The sequence below is a fragment of the Telopea speciosissima genome, chromosome 10 (genome assembly GCF_018873765.1).
Source record: "Telopea speciosissima isolate NSW1024214 ecotype Mountain lineage chromosome 10, Tspe_v1, whole genome shotgun sequence".
In the NCBI taxonomy this organism is placed as follows: domain Eukaryota; kingdom Viridiplantae; phylum Streptophyta; class Magnoliopsida; order Proteales; family Proteaceae; genus Telopea; species Telopea speciosissima.
In genome coordinates this window covers 34897986-34911847 of record NC_057925.1, presented here as the reverse complement: position 1 = coordinate 34911847, position 13862 = coordinate 34897986, and the positions used below count along the sequence as shown (strand labels likewise).

Here is a 13862-nt window from a genome sequence, read left to right as displayed (position 1 = left end):
TAGATTTGAGTGTTCTTGAGAGATCTTCATTATTTTTTATTTCTTCAAATCACATAGTGAATCAATCATCTTTACTTTTGCCCCAGTATGTAGCACATCTAATTGGTGTATGAATCATGTTAAATCTTTGTATCATCATTGCTTAATATATTTTGTTTTCTTGTGTTTCTGTTAGAAAAACAAAGCCCAGAAATGGGATTTGCAGAATAAAATGACAATAGAAGAGAAAAACAAACACACAATACAAGGATTTACGTGGTTCACCCCCAAGAAGCCAGGCTACATCCACGGCTGGCGATAGAATATGGTTTCACTACTTCTCTAAAGAATATTACAAACCCACAATTCTCACATATCCCTCTCAACAAGATAAAAACATTATATAGGAAGCCCTAATCTAGAAAAGTACAGAAATACCCATAGACACTCAAAAAGGACCACACGATCTGGGTCGGAGGAGAACTAAATATATGTCGAAATACATATCATTTCGAAGGTCTCGACGAGCTCTAAAGGACTCACAGCTAAAGACTGATATACGCACTTTTTAGGCCATTCAAATACAATTCAAGGCCGAAATAGCCCTCCTAAGATTTCCCACTACATGTTCAGGACTGAAATCAGGTTTCACCAATAACAGTTTCTTGGGGTTTGCATTAACACAGACCATAATGGTCGAAGTTGAAATAATATTTAGAAATATAAAAGAAACTACAAAAGAACCACTAATTCAACAATCTTTTCCACTCCTAATTAACATGTAATCTTTCTAAATCACTCAAATTATCATCAACAACAACAATAATCAGCTTGTTATTGTGTAGCAAAGGCACGAGACATGCAAGCGGAATTCGACGTTGCCGGAATTTGACATGATTCAACTGGGACAGCTCCAGTTCCGGCATCGGCATGACGACGCTGATGATCAGGTTCTTGTTTCACTGCAGGATGAGGGCCTACAGTACTAACTGCCTTCTCACTTATGCAGCTCAACAAACCATTTCCTTTCCTTCTAATGTTAATAACGGCATCACCACCACCACCATCACCATTATTGGCAACCTTGTCAAATTCTTTCTGTATTATGAACCTGACATTCTCATACTCTGATACCGCCGCCGTCGTCGTCATCGTCGTCGTCGTCGAAAAGTTTGTGACACTTCCTCGGTCGAATCCCTCTGCAGTTGTAACACTCCAATCAATACTAACTTCGCTGGGCTCATAACATTCTGTTGGAGCAATTGAAGTTGTCATAGTCCCATCAAGGCTTCGCCGGAACTGTAACATTCCTTTGCCATTCCCAAGAATTCTCTTTCCATCATTGCTTGACAATAACTCATCAAAGGAATCTCTCTGGCTGCTGCGGTACAATGGATGCATTGTTGTCTGAGTTGAGAAGCTTTCAATTTCAAACAGGTCTGAGCTTGTGTCACTTGCTACATCTTCATCTGTTATAATTGCTCGAGTTTTCGGACATGGACTGGCTGGGAAAGTGAAGTCTTCAGCGGTCTCGCCGGAAAATGACATCAATAAGCGCCGCTGAAGCTCTGTTGTCCTCCTTTCAACCGGTTCATCAATTGGTGGCCGGAAGACCTCTAGTGACTCTCTAGGTGAGTGTTCTTCAAGCTGAATTGTTGGTTTCCCACGATTTTGGAGCAGTTTTGCTGGTGCCGGAGGATTTAGTACAGGAAAGGAGAAGGCGGCGCCACCCTCAGTAATTGACCTCCCTGGGGAGATTACTCGGTGGCAACCACCTGACTCCGACGATGAATGGTTTCCGGGCAAAACTTTCAATTCTCTCCTTTCATCAATAATTATCATGTTCTTGTCAAACATCACCTTTTCTTTTTCATTGGATGCTAATTCCTTCGATTTCTCCTTGGTTACTCTATTAAGAGCAACTTCCCCTGATTTAGAGCTCTGTTTCTTGGGATTCAAAGAAGTGTTAGAACTACAATTTGAATAAAATGGGTTCTTGGGATTAGAGAATTTCTCCTCCACTTGAACAGATTTCTTACCAGAGCAGGGACATCTTGTCGCAAAAGTAAGCCATTTGGTTGAAGAACCTCTTCTCTTCCCATCTGAAGGAAGATCTCTCATTGAGACTGCAATTGAACCAGGTGGAATTGATAACAGACCAGACTGACTGTTCCAACTAGCTTCAGATGAAGCTGTTGGGGTTGCATGAAACGACCTAGTTCTGTGTTTCCTCCCATACCCATCAACAGATGAGACAGAAGAAAGCCTTGAAACCGAAGAGAGATCACACCTGTCAGTGATTTTATCTAGATTTACTGTCACAGTAGAAGCTTGTTTCTTCTCCTTGTGATCTCTGCCCTCATTAAAGTACCTTTGGGCGTCGAAAATGCTGATCTCTGTGTCATCGATTCCGGGCCCGAAGCATTCTTCAGCAGGCAGTTTCGGTCCACCTGGTCTGGTAGAAGAAGAGAATGAAATGTCTCTGAGATGGGATTTTGGTGGAAATGACGTATAAGGAAGAGAATGTTCAGTCCCTTCAAAGATGGGTCTTTGAGGAAGCCCACCATTTAAGTTCGCAGTTACTGTATACCTTTGCATCTCTCTCTCTCTCTCCTTTTCTGTCTATCTGTGAAGAAACAAAAGCACAGAGGAGAATAGGAAAGCTCTGAGCACTAACAGATAGTTAGTCTTCTGAAATTCCTTTTCTCAGGACTCAGGAATGGATTATGTAGTATTGTTCAAGTAGAGTTTGGCAACAGAGACAGAGGAGGTCCCATCTACATCCTTCCATGTGTATATGTTTGTATATATGTTGACATACATGTATGATAATGCATATATGTATGAGGATATGTGTATGGATCTACAGTAATACTTTGGTTCTTGTTCGGCTGATAGCTTACAACCACCTAATAAAACTTGTAATAATGTACATAGTTGGACTGTAGATGGGGACAATTGGAAGGATCCTGATCTTCTACGGCACGCTGCCTGGAGCGGCCTGCACAGCGCAAACTGGGCTGCGTGCACAATGACCGCCTTACCCTTGCTTGGGCAAGGTGCTGGGCAGGGGGTAAGGCAGTCATTACAAGCGTGGCCCAGTCTGCGCCGCACAGGCCGCTCCGGGCAGCGCATCGTAGAAGATCTCGATTCCAATTGGAACTACCCCTCTTATGGAGAGTACCTGGGCAGTTCTCTGTGAAATCAACCTCAAATACGGCTGTATATTTGACAGAACTACCCCTCCATTATGTGTGTGTCTTGAATTCTTCTATGCGTTTTGAAGTTTGTCTCACTTTCGACATTTTTTGGTGTCGACATGATGGAGAAATTTTGTGAGATCGGTGATGGTAGTGGAGGGCTTGGGCCCTGGAGCCCGTCATTGATCTCGTACGGGGGTGTGGGAATGAAACCCTGTGGGGGGGGACTTGGGTACTACCGACCTAGGGATGTTAACTGGTCGAGCTCAGTCGGTTTCGGTCATCCATAGGAATTGACCTTCTAATATGTTGTACCACCACTTAGTTTATGGGCATTGGAGGGCAAAAAAAAATGGGAATTTCAAGCAATATTAAAGGGTTGGGCTAGGTCAAGCGTATAGTCAAGAGCCCGGCGGGCTAGGACCTCACATCGGGAACGATCGATTATAAACTAGACAGGCTTAAGCCTGACATATTTAATAGTTGAGCCAATCCGAGCCAGACTTTAAGCAAGCAAGATCGGTCGGGCCTGGAAGACACCCCTAACCTGACCCGATGGATTGACCCGACTTAGAGGAGTATTCCCTTGTTTTATTGTTTTGTTGTGTATGCAAGAGAAAAAGTGGGATTTGGACAGTTTCGTGTAAGGGTTTTCTGGGGAGAGTTCTTGTTGCGACTTTTAGGGTGTTCTTGAAAAATCTCCATTCTATTTTTCTTTCATCATACTGTGAATCATCTTCAGCTTCACCTGTGGATGTAGCGCATCTAATTAGTGTGTGAACCACGTTCAATCTTTGTGCCATCCTTGCTTAAATCTGTTTTTGTTTCTTTATGTTTCTTGGTAGTTGCATTAACAGCTCAAGTTGATTAAAATCGTGAGGAAGTGCAATTTTCTCCCTTTTTGGATATGAGTGGTCAATTGTAGCTGCTTCATGTCTAGATTAGACCTTCTTGATTGAGTGTTCACACTGTCTTGTGGCTTTCAGGAATTCCGTTCCGTATTCAAGAAAGACAAAGGCTACTTAAATGAAATGCAAAAAATTTATATATAGATGGTCATACCGCAAGGCTGCATCGCAGTGAATCGCAGAGGACTCTTTTTTTCCATGGATATGTAATGTGGTAATTTTGTTCATTGGATATCTAGAGAATTATCTCGATTAGTCACTTGTTAAATTTCATTTTTAAATTCAACCCTATAACATACTCTCATTTATTTTCATGCATCTTCTTGTTAGTTTAAACATTGTCATGCACCCTCTTGGTCGTCTTGAATTTTTGGAAGTTTAATTTTTTTCACTTGGCTAATTTGATTGAGGTAAAACATCTATATACTTTATTCAAAATAAGCAAATGGCAATGCTGAAACTACTGTTGATCTCGCAAAGAAATCGCGCATATTGAAGTGTCATTATCTTGATTTCTTTACTGACCGACGAGATAAAACCGTTGAAGCTGTTTACTCTGTGGAATGCCACATGACATGAATTGGTTGGGTTTCTAACTTCTAATAGTGCTACTAGTTTTCATGTTGTCTGTCTTTATAACAACTAACTTTTAGGGCACTAGGTGGGCGCCCAAGGGGGTGACCGGGCGTGGGGGAGTGTATGCAGTGGGTGGATTTATAATAACTAACTAAACTACTTGGTTTCCATGAATGAGTATAGTCTTAATGTGTTTTCCAAATATAAAAAATATGGGAGAAAGTTCTCTGTCCGGGAGTTTAGCTTATGCCAACACTCCCATGAGTCTATCTCTCTCCTCCCCATTTGAAAAGACACCTCTGCCCCTTTGTTTTAAGGAGGAGAGAGATAGACACATGGAGTGCTGGCGTAGGCCACACTCCCGGATAGAAAACTGCTTCCCAAAAAATATATATGGTCTTACTATAGTAATAGTGGAAGTTAGCTTACTTACGGCACACGAGCAGTGTGCCCAGCATTTCTCTAATAAAATGCATTTACCATTTTCTACCAAGTTTGTTTAGGGATAAAAGACGCTAACCAGTGGTGTCCAAGGCATGGACACTGCGCCTAGACACAGCTGGGCATGGATGACCGCCCAACTCCCATTCTAAGGCGGAAATTCCAGGCACCATAGCGGGGGCTGGGTGGTTATTTCACGTTCAGCTATGTCTAGGAGCAGTGTCCTAGCCTTGGACACGATCAGGTGGCGTTCTTTAACCCATTTGTTTAATTGAAAGCTCTTTGTGGAAATATCATGTAGTGTATGTGTGTTGTTGTGATGGCATATATAATTATGAGTGGAGGATCATTGTCAGGTTGCGTGGCCTTGTGCCCAAACATGGACCTTTATCCGCTCCAGTACAGTAGCCGCTGCTGTACGCATCGTGCGATGCAGCAGCGGCCATATCTGCATAGTGGGGCTCGTTGTGCACACATGGCCGCTGCTGCGCCGCACGATGCGTACAGTAGTGCTGCTTGTACAGTAGTGGATAAAAATTCCCCAAACATAGAGAGAGTGAAATGACCACCTCTGTTACAGTTTGACTTATTTTAACCCGAACGCTAACCCGAATTCGATTGTAGGTCTAGAACCTGAGGTCATAGCCTTGAGTACCCTGTGGAGCGTGGGTTGGGTGTTCGAGCGAGTAGACACGGAAAATGGAACCCTTGTATCAGTACGTCACCTGCTGGTAAAACGACGCGTGCCTCCCCCGTGCAATTGCAAAATTCACAAACAAATGTACGGTTCTTGGTAAGCGATCCGGACCATGTTTTGGGTATTTGGGATATGAAAACATTGTTGGAGGTGTGTTAATACGCGAAACCGCCAAAGCTCGAGGTGTTCCGACATTTGGACAGAATAAAGATCACACTCTGGTGGATCCCACTGGTCGACCACTCACATCGACCAGAGCTGTTATTGCTGCAGATTTTGTCTCGGGAGTGCGGGACCCGGTGCCTCGAGTCGGGGATCTTGCCGCCACATCCCATTTATCTAATTGGAATGTTCCCCCAACAATGTTAGTATGTGGGGCCTGCTTATTTAACCCACGTACACTAAATCGGCCAATTAATCGATTTTGGAATCAAATGGGATATGACCAAACTGACCCTCTAACTCACTATCTATATAAACCAACACCCATCATTTTTTACTTCTCTACAGCCCTAAACGATAGAAGTAGAGAGAAGAAAAGGGAAACGAAGAAGAAGAAGGAAGCCTTGGAAACCAAATTCTGGATTTGGTAAGAAATCCATCATCCACTCCTCCCTTCATCTCATCCTAGTTGTTCTTCCCACCAAATCCTCTCTGAAATTTGTTTGTAAATTCTGTCCAACTTCTATATGCATGGTTCAAGTGGGAAATCCAGCCAATTGTCTCTAAGCAACAACTATTGTAAAGGTAACTCTTACCCTTTCCATAAATCTTTCCTTGATTTTCCTTCTTTACCATGATCCTAATGCTAAAGCCATCTCTGGTTTGGGAATCTAAATACCCAGCTTACATGTATGTGGATTTACTTGGAAGGTTACTAAATTTGATCAAACCTTCTCCATGCGTGCTTGAATTCTGTTAGGAGACTTCACTTTGGTTCTAGTTTGGATGTATTACTATCAGTTAACACTTTATTATGCTTAGCTATGGTTTTATAAATTAATTCCAGCCATACTTAGTTAGTTTGATTCAATTAAAACTTAGATTACTCCATGCATATTTGAACCATGATCACTAACCTAACCCCAATTCTGTTTTGATTATAATTGATGATTAATTGTCATCCTCTATACCAAATTAAACCATTTGGAAGCTTGATTCTACCATGGATGGTTGAAACCATGAAGTTGGAACCCAAACCCATTGCATACACCCAATCCCGACCCCAATTCACCAAATTGCCCATCTCCCTAGCCCAATTTGAGTCACAAGAACTCAATGCCATATGTGAGAACCATCCCTAATGTCAATTGGAGAAAACCAACCCAAAACCCCCTTCTAAAACCCTGTTTTTCTTTTAAATTTGTTTACTATTTGTCTCTGGTGGAAGTCACTGGTCAACCAGTGTTGCTGTCAAGTGTTTTCTTAACTCCAAACCTATTTTAACTTAACCCTAACCTATCTTAGGAATCCAATAACATTAGGGTACCGGCTAACATATATGTTTGGTTGATAAATAATAGGACATAACTCTTGGGTCATCGAACTTACCGGCAATCGACTCGAGAACCAACCCGGCATCGTAAAATCAATCATAATAAGGTGAGTGGGGATAGGCTTTGCTTTTATTTTAGAATATTTATCATTTTAGATTGATTATTAGAAACCGTGCATATGTATAAATTTATTCTTGTTAGAATCTGTCTTATTAATTATTTCGTTTATATTTTATATTATGGAAATGTGGATTTACCATGCAATGCGGAATGTGTTGGAATGTGAACTCTGTATGTTAGAATAGATGCCTTAGACGGCTTGGAAACGAGAGGTATGGTGTGCTATAGGATGGGATGCGGGAGCACTGTACACCTCGTACTATGCCATGTAGTCTGCATATGGCTAGGGATGTCAATCCTTGGTATTACAACACTTATTAGTAGGGGTTCAGGTGCTAGGTGATCATAGCTTCCTGTCACTAAGGAGTGTGTGGTACGCCGGGATGGGGTCCAGGCTATGATTATCGGAGTCTACCCACGGGGGGATCTAGGGATTACGATCGGTGTGGGCTCCATGCAATAATTGAGGTTACAGCTTGGGTCGGGGTGATGGACCCAAGTATGTTTCCCGAGTTGTTGGCGTAGCACTGACTTAGGGACCTAGGCATTGTTTGTTAGGTGAAAATAAGGTTTAAAAATTGAATCCATGCATTTAGGATTTTTTATTTGTATGTGTGGTTGCTTGTGTGTGGTCTATCATTTACTTGCTGGGCTTGGTGGAGCTCAATCCTGTGAATGTTTTCTTTTTAGATGATTTTGCAGGTAGATGTGATGGTAGCGGCGAGGATTACTTCGACGCGGAGGCTGATGGTTATAGTGACCATGCTGGTTTGGACTCAGAGGGGTGTGATCCCTATTACACGGATGATTAGGATGTCCCTGGAGAATAGGGACTGATGACGAGGAGCTCGCTTATCTTTTGATGTTATATAGTCTTTTTGGTGGACGTGGTCCACTGTATATATTGTCTAGTTTGGTAGTTTCTGGCCCGACGGTTGGGCATTGTACCTTCTGGTAGTTTGGGGGATGAATGACAATGTAAATAACATGTAAATTATCTAGTAAGCTCTTTACTTTTCTGCACTCTGATCAAGGACATATCTGCTATTTTATCATTGTGTTGAGCTTGTGACGTGTATCTGCAGCTTTTTTATCCTGGAGGTCCTCGAGTACATCGGGTATTCGGATCAATCCATAAATCCTCCTAGGGGTGGTTTCGGGGTGTGACAAAGTTTGGTATCAGAGCGTGAAACTCTATTTATAGTCACAAGTGACGAAAGTAATAGGAATAAAGCCTAGAGCCAAAAAAAAAAAAAAATTCAAAGAATATTAATACAAGTGGGGGTAGAAGAACACCATAGGAGACTAGTCAGGTGCAAAAGCCAATAATGTATATATTAATTAAGAGCATAAGCTTTTACATCAGGATTGTTGGAAAAAAAATTAAAAAATACATACACCTGGTAAAAGCAAAAGACAGAAATAAAAACATAAACATAGCTAGTAACTCCAAAAGATCCTAAGGTTTAAGTCTACTCCTAAGGCGGATCCCAAGCGACTGGTGGTGGATGCTAATCAAGTCCAAAGCGGGCATCCCAAAAATCAAACCTCTGCTCGAGTGTGCCCACCCTGCTATTCAGTGAAGCGATATCTTCCCGCACACTTATAAAGCCTTGATCTAATCGGGTAGATATGTTGTCAAGGTGAGCCATCATGCTCTCCCAACCAAATACTCCAACTGGTGGTGATAATCCCTGTGATGATGAAGCCTAAGCATGACCTCTAGTAGTATCACTCTGATACGGTCCTCCCTCCTCATCGCTTTCGGCCTTGTCAAACAATTGCATCCTTCTGAGAGTAGCATAGTTGATTAACTCTTTTCCCTCTCCACCAGTCACCTCACCAGTACATCAACTTTGAAATGTCGATAGACTTTGGAGAGAAGTCTCCCATAAGGTAAGTTACCGTCCCCTGGATTCCCCGTGTGGTACATCATGGTCTTCATCAAAAAATACGGTAAACAAATCTGGGGTCCTCCCCTACCAGCCCTGTATAGGCAGGCAATATGTGATATATGCCCTCAAAATGGCAACACCACTCCGATTCCCTCCCTTGAGGCATATTTTGTATTGGACGACATGGCTCAAAACCCTCGGAGATGGCTTGTACTCCACTTCAGATGTGGGGATTCAGTCGGTGCCTGTGAGTGCTTTGTACACTTGCTTGCGAGTCTCCATTGGTATGATGGTCAAAGTGTCAATCCTTGGCTTAAAATAAAATTGCTCCCCATCCATAGAAATACCCAATATAATGGCAAACTGACATGGAGTAAGCTCAATATCAACTCCCTTGACCCTACTCGTCAAAAGATATTTTCGGTGTTCCCCGCTATGTGAAACAGTCAAGTTGCAATAAAAGTATTGAACCAAGAGGAGGTAACAAGGTAACTCAAATAATAACATGGGTGCCCAACCCAACGCGTATAAACGCTCATAAACTTTGAGCCTCCTGAGGTGCTCTATATTGACCACCTTACCATTCTCCACCTTTTTCACACGGTAGGCATCCCATTTCTAAGAACTTGAGTAACTCAAGAACAGGTATTCATCATACTCACCCATTTCCTCTTCCTCACTCTCTTCCTCCTCCTCTGTAGGAACAACATATGGCTCATCCTCGGATGATGAGTATGATGAAGATGATGGTGATAGTGGTTTTTGCCGTTGGCGCTTGCTAGCTAAGGTCTTCCTTGGAGCACCTCCGGTTCTACTTGAAGACATGACTACAAAGAAATAATAAGAAATGGAGAAAGTTAGATGTGTTATGAAAATATATATATATATATATATATATATACATAAACATGAATGAATATAAACAATATATATATATATATATATATATATATATATATATATATATATATATATATATATATATATATTTATATATAATTATGAACTTCATAAACAAGAACTAGAGGCATCGATTATAACCAAAAAGGGAATATAGATCATATGAGAGCAAGAAAGGCTAACAAATTACAGGAGGCTCAAAAAAAAAAAAACAGCAACCACAGAGACAAAAAAATTGAGCCTCACAAACAAAAACTTGATGGCATGGATTATAACCTAAAAAAAAACAACAAAAAGGTTAACAAAATCTCAAAAAAAAAAAAGAAAAACAGCAACCACAGAGACAAAAAAACACACACACAAATAAGTAGAAAAGGTGTGGAATGTAACAAGAGAAGAGATGAAAGCATGGAGATTGTACAATGAACAAAGATATGCAACATCTTTGAAGGGAAACAAAGAAGCAAGGAAGGATTTCACAAGAAACAAGGGCAAAAAAAATTAGGTTTTCAATAGAGAAGGGAAAATCAAAATTTGGGAGACAAAAAATTTTTTTTTACCTAATCTTGATGTTGGATGCAAGGACCTTGTGGTAGAACCTTGGATTAATAAGGGCAATGCTTGAAAAAGGCTTCTGGTCGACCTCTGAGCAGCCTCTCCCCCCAAAACCCAAAATAGAGATATGAGAAATGACTTACGATTTGGGTTTTAAAGCTGTCCCCGACTCTCTGGTCGATGTCTCTGATCGACCACTCGCATCGACCAGAGACAAACAGAACAGTAAAAATTTGAAAGGGGATGAGTTGGACACTTTAGAAATATAAATTTGGGGGTATCTACCCTATGATTTAACCATCATAATCATAGGATAAAGTACACCCATTTACTTCTACACGTTTCTCTATGTACAACTATTTTTTAATTTATTAACTGTACATAAAAAAAATAAAAAATAAAATAAAAAACTATATGATTTAAGTTCCTGACTTGAACCTTTGCTAATTAACTAACACCCAACTCTCCTGAATCAGGGAATGGAATGCCACCTAAGCTTAACCATCTACTAACAGTATGATTTGGTTTACTAGATTGAGAAGGAGGATAGCAAGGCTCGAAAGTATTAAAGTTAAGGCTAAAGAGGAATTGGAAAGGATAATCAAACGCGATGTTTGTTGGATTGTATACCAAGGGTAACCTTGCTTTAGTTGAAGAGGTAAAGGGTGATATATTGTATATTGACCTAGAAATTTACTTGGCCAAGAAGAGACTCAAGCAACTAGCCTTCTAATCCCATGACGTATTTGAGCCAGTTTAGGAAGAAAATTTTTGAACTAAACACAGTCATCGAAAAAGCAAAAAGAATATTAAGAGAGCAAGAAGAGCTATATATGACCAATAGAACCACAAATCGAGGCAATTACTCCCGAACAATAAATGAATAATGACAAATAATAATTCCACGTGGCTGGGAGAAGTGCAACTTTGAACTTGAACTCCAACAGTTTGCATTTTGAGAACCTACAGGTATCCTACCCAAACACATATAAATGTCTTCGTAACTACTAATGTAGTCTTCTTTTCTATTTGGTAATTTAGAATACAAAAGTCTGATTTTAGAAATGATTACCTCCATTAACAACTACTTGAACATATATGCTGAAAATTGTGTTTGAGTATAAAACATCAATGGCGTATTAGTTTTTTTTTTTTTTTTTTTTTGTCTCTATCCTCTCGGAAGGTACTCATGGCTAGTACAAGAGGTAACAGAAATGTCCTTCAAGGTTTCGTGGCCCAAAACATTGGAACTGATGCCACTTCTGCCAACGTATCGGATGTCCAACCTGCATCGGTAGCGGAGGATCCTCCAGTTACTCTTTCAACTAACCCTCAAGTTGATCCTCCTACTCCTATTCCTACTTTCGTACCTCCTCCTGCTGCAACAGATGGCGACATGACTACCATCATGGCTCATATGTTACAGATCCAGCAACAATAACATGAGCTTATGGCTAACATGAATAACCAATTCATGGCGGTCATGCAAGAAAGGGGTGCACCGAGACCCAACTATGTTCCAAACTTTCCTCCCCCTATGCCTCCGAATGTTCAGGACAATTCTACATCGAAGGTGATGGAGAAATTCAAAAAGCTACAACCATCCTCATTCTCAAAGATTGGAACGGATGCACTACAGCCCGAGCGATGGATTAGCGCCATATTCGAAGTATTGGAATGCACCGACGCTCAAAAAATAATCTGTGCTGGATTCCAGTTGCAAGATGAGGCCGCGGCTTGGTGGAAATCAACAAAGGCAAATTTGGAAGTGATACACCCCAATCCCACTTGGGAACAGTTTAAGGAAGCCTTTTTCGAAAACTTCTTTCTAGAAAGCTTCAGGGATGAGAAAGAAGCAGAGTTTGCAGCTCTCACCCAAGGATTAGGTTTAGTCTTGGACTATCAACAACAATTCAAAGATTTATTTCATTTTGCTCCGGTACACATTAGAAGTGATGCGTGCAAAGCAAAGAAGTTTGAGAAGGGGCTTAAACCCGATATCGGTGCCATGTTAGCCATTTTAGATATATAGTCTTTCGCTCAGATGGTTCAAAAGGCGAATATTGTGGAAGATAGGTTGAAAAAGAAGATGACAGCATCACAAGTATTGGGAAAAAGACCAAACACCTTCCAAAACTATGGCTGGCCCAATAAATCATTCAGAGGACTCGTGTACAATCCTACTCCAATACAATACCGTAGGTCTAAGTCGGGATAAGCTTCGCTAACTACTCGGCCTACTTTTGGTCAATCCACTCAAAACAATTACTCCATTCTAAGTCAAGCTACATCAGCTGCCCAGTCTCTCCATCCGGCTATTAGTCAAGCAAGCCAAGCATCTCCTCAACCTATAAATCCCTCAACTGTCTTTCGACCCTATAGTCCGCTCCAATGTTACGAATGCAATCAAACCGGACACTTGGCCAGGGACTGTCCTCACCGGAGAGCAGGTGCACCATCACAGTCTTAGCCTGCTAACCGACCTTTCCTACCCCAAGGTAATAGGACTCAAGGAAAGGTATATGCTCTGACCAATGAGGAAGCTAAAGAAAATCCCGATGTGATGGCAAGTACTTTATCTATAGCATCCACAACTACATACGTTTTATTTGACTCTGGTGCATCGCATTCCTTCGTATCGAAGGGTTTCGCTAATAAGATGAACGTACCTCCGAAGAATTTAGGACACAAATTGGTAGTTAGCACTCCAACTGGGAGTTTTGTAAATTTGAAGGAAGTCTACGAACCCTGTCCGGTGGAAATCTGTGGGCGAAGCTTGACCTTTCATCTGATCAAGTTTGACATAAAGGATTTCGACGTCATACTAGGTATAGATTGGTGGTCCACTTATGGAGCCAATGCCATGTGTGCAGAGAAGAAAATTTTATTCAAATTCAAAGCGGTGATGAGTTTATATATATATAATTGAACTACCCAAGAAAGCTAGGAAAGTAACTGTTTCGGCCCAGCGTATCACCTTGGGGAGCGCCAGTGTTGTTTGTTAAAAAAAGGATGGAAGCATGCGTATGTGCATTGATTATCAGGAATTGAATAAGCTCACACTCAAGAACCTTATCCATTAGAAAATCTTAGGT

General features: G+C 41.1%; 2 protein-coding genes across 2 annotated transcripts; one reads left to right on the top strand and one right to left on the bottom strand.

The window, feature by feature from the left end:
* Positions 1–813: 813 nt before the first annotated feature.
* LOC122643504 (protein PHYTOCHROME KINASE SUBSTRATE 4-like) lies at positions 814–2664 on the bottom strand. The gene has a single exon (XM_043837120.1). The coding sequence runs from the start codon at positions 2575–2577 to the stop codon at positions 814–816; it is 1764 nt and encodes a 587-aa protein (XP_043693055.1). The 5' UTR covers positions 2578–2664.
* Positions 2665–12226: 9562 nt separating this feature from the next.
* LOC122643503 lies at positions 12227–12799 on the top strand. Its single transcript, XM_043837119.1, has one exon. The coding sequence runs from the start codon at positions 12227–12229 to the stop codon at positions 12797–12799; it is 573 nt and encodes a 190-aa protein (XP_043693054.1).
* The last annotated feature ends 1063 nt before the right edge of the window (positions 12800–13862 follow it).